Source organism: Pundamilia nyererei, unplaced genomic scaffold (assembly GCF_000239375.1).
Source record: "Pundamilia nyererei isolate P.nyererei 1_Seehausen unplaced genomic scaffold, PunNye1.0 scaffold00149, whole genome shotgun sequence".
NCBI classification, from domain to species: domain Eukaryota; kingdom Metazoa; phylum Chordata; class Actinopteri; order Cichliformes; family Cichlidae; genus Pundamilia; species Pundamilia nyererei.
The window spans coordinates 587,841-591,122 of NW_005187550.1; the positions used below are offsets into that span (position 1 = coordinate 587,841).

Consider the following 3,282-nt stretch of genomic DNA (forward strand, 5'->3'; position numbering starts at 1 on the left):
GCACATCTGAGAACAAAAGCAGGCAGGCAGCCTGAGAGGAGAACAAGTTGAGAGCAGGTTGCTATCAGCAAGACTCATCACACTCATATTCTCTCTTTTCACACACCCTGCATTGTTCACAGATACACCGCAGCTTTGAGGATTTCATCCATATGTGCTTTTTCTACCAGATTCTTTGCCTGAAGGTGCTCCGTGAGCAGCTTGTCTTCAGTCTCTTGCAAGTATGGCTAAAACATGGTAATCACATCATCCGAATTACTATATTAAAAGATAATAAAGAGCACATTAAAGAGAAGCACAACACTTGAGTCAAAGCAGAGGGAGTCAAAAGCGTGACAGCTAATAAAGAGGACTGTAGAAGTACGATAAAGCGCGTCTCACAGAGAGAATTTATACCAGAGAGAGGAGAGCAGGCCCTAATCCTTTGTTGAATAACCACAGGCTGACAAGCCAGACTCACCATTTGTGCTTGCACTCTCCTAATACAAGGCAGGTCAGCTCTGAGGCCCGGTGTTATGATCTATAAAGGTGAGCAAGTGAAGAAAAACCCAAATCCAGACTGCCAAGTACTGCCAACAGCAAACAGACCAGACCAGACTCTCAGCTGCTCACAGAACCACAGAAACACAGTGAATGTGTTTCTTAGCATGTCAGCAGGTGTGTTATTCTGCAGCAGCAACAGTCAATACAAGGAAGTAATCAAGCTTAAGGAAGCATTAGTGATCCAGTCAGCAGAGCAGCAAGACCAAATCAGCATTACCTGCTAAGATCTACTTGCTGGTAGTAAAGTGAGGCGTGCTACAACTTGGCAGCCGTAAACTATGGACACAACTGTAGCCGTTTCACACAGGGTGGCTTCAAAATTATTCAACATTGCCTGCATTGCATTGCATTGAATGTGAAATGTATCAAAAGCCAAGCATGGTGCTGCATCTCTTCCCCAGATTTGGATCTCAAGGCTCATCCTGCATTCAGGCCCTCGGGGCATGACACTGTTTGTAAGCCACTGGCTTCAGTCATTCAGACAAAGTAAAACAGGCAAAACTAGATGAGGCTTTTACACTTGGTTGCCCTTTGTCTCCATGCAACAACAACCCACACCGCTGAAGAGGAGGGCACTTGCTGTGAGGACAGAGGCCAAATGAAATGAATGCAATGAATAAACGCTGATTAAAAATACAGCATTAATGCACAACTGGAGAAAAAAAAAGAAATCAGTCCTTGTTAGAATAAAAGCATGGTTTGCTCCCCCAAAAGGGGAGTGTGGCCTGATGCAGACCAATCCATTTAGGCATGGGCAGGCTGCATGCACACATCACGCACAAGGTACAGACCGACATGTGAGTGGTACACCCGTTGTCATGGAAACAACTCGGATTAATCTAATGTACCATAGCCATCGCATGCCACTAACAACACATGAGAATTTGTGGTGGTTATTAGGCGGTCTGACTTTATTTAAACAGAACACTGATATCAACACTTAAAATATTCTGAAGCTATAGCAACTCAATCGAATTCTACACTATTGCAATGATTTTTATTGGACTGTAGAGTAGAGAGAGGGCATAATGGCGAGCAATGACAAAAGTCCTTAGTCCTTGCTTGTGCATTATTTCTCCAGCCTGCAGTTTAAAGATCAAGGCTAGTGCTTTATATTCTGCACATTTAACAGCACAAAAATTTGCACATTGCCATTAGTTCTTACAAATTTCACAGCATGCATAAAGGAGCACTGCTGCAACCCCCCTCTACAACCTCTTCCCGTTCACCTTTCTCATGGCAAAGCAAGCTTCCAGCTTGAGTATTGTGTAGCTATCCACACACACGGTTTCTTCTGAGAGACCACCCAGATTGTCGCTGCTTACAGTAAGTAGTACTCATTTATAGATTCAAGTGAAGACCCGTTCAGGAGAACTGAGAGTCTCAGCTCTTACCGGTGGAGTGGTCCACAGGTCCTCCCCCGTTGTTCCCGAACAGAGCAGCATACAGGTCAGGGTATGCCTTCTCCAGGGCCACACACAGGTCGAGGAAATGGTCGCTCTCCTTGTTCATCAGCATCTTCAAAAGGTGGTCGACTTTCTCGGCGCTGGACGAACAGTTCTGGTCCAGCTCGAACCTGTCGAGTTGACTCAAAGTACCGGAAACTATCAGCAGCTCGATCACACGGTCCGCATCTGTTATGGACTCCAATAAGTTCTGGTGACACTGGTCTAGCAACTCTTTGTGCTTTGGCTCCATTGCTATCCGCTGTAGTTCCGTAGCTTCCCAGCTAACCTCAGACGGCCAAGTGGATGCAATATCCTTCCCGATCAAAAGTACTGAGCGATTATTGAACTTAACTTGTAGCGGCTTGCAGAACTTCGCCGGAGCCACCACGGCATTAGGTTGCACGGGAGAACAATTTTTATAGCATACTGAAAAAGGCACAAGAAGCCATATTTGTTGCCCAAGGCTGTTGACTGCACTAAACAGCGATACATTTTTCCATCTTACCAACGTGTGGCGCTTCTCGTCGTTTTTCGTTCCCTTTCAGAGTACGCTTTAACCGAACACATTTTCCTCTTTTTATGTATCATTTCATGCGCCTTTTGCTGACTCAACTGCTGGGAAAACTCACGTAACTCCGCCGCTGCTGCCCAGTTACACTGTATCCTCCGCCATGTCTGAGCAACTCAGCAGCTGCTGCTCGCTGTCAATCAACGGTCCGCTCGGTGACCATATAAGGCAAAATGAGGCGGGGAAGACGCGACGACACGCCCATTTTTTCAATGGGCGTACACATCATCGTACTACGTCGAAAATCCCAGGTGGAAAAAAATCACAACGAACAGAATGAAAATATTAAATAATAATATTAAAAATATCGACATGGCGGTAAAGAACCACAAATGCTGCACTTCTACCCAAAGGGGGAACGTTCTAATTTGTATTCTTATTACAGTACTGTAATAAGAATACAAATTAGAACTACTAGTTAGTATATACATACTAGTTAGTTAGTATACATTTATATATTCCTATTTTGAGTATGTATATTATTAATATTCATATAGAGATTTATTTGTTATATCTACAGTAAATGCCATATATTCTATTTCTGTATCACAGATTTTTGCATCATGACAACAAGACAAATATGTGCAAAAACCTGTGGACAAACTTGCCAACAACAATAAATAAATTCTGATTCTGATTCTTTAATAAGATTTAATACGATTTTGCAGTTTGAAGCCATTGTTATACTTTTTACTGCAGTAAGTGTAAATTGAACTCTACTAA

General features: G+C 43.2%; 1 protein-coding gene across 2 annotated transcripts in view; it reads right to left on the minus strand.

Annotated features, from left to right (window-relative positions):
• Positions 1-2,679, minus strand: part of dlg5a (discs, large homolog 5a (Drosophila)) — a 38,401-nt gene extending 35,722 nt beyond the window's left edge. For both annotated transcript variants that reach the window (XM_005744757.2, XM_013913768.1), the window contains exon 1: positions 1,938-2,679. In XM_005744757.2, coding sequence (XP_005744814.1) covers positions 1,938-2,241 — 304 coding nt within the window. In that variant the 5' untranslated portion in view covers positions 2,242-2,679. The remainder of the gene's footprint in view (positions 1-1,937) is intronic.
• Positions 2,680-3,282: the final 603 nt, after the last annotated feature.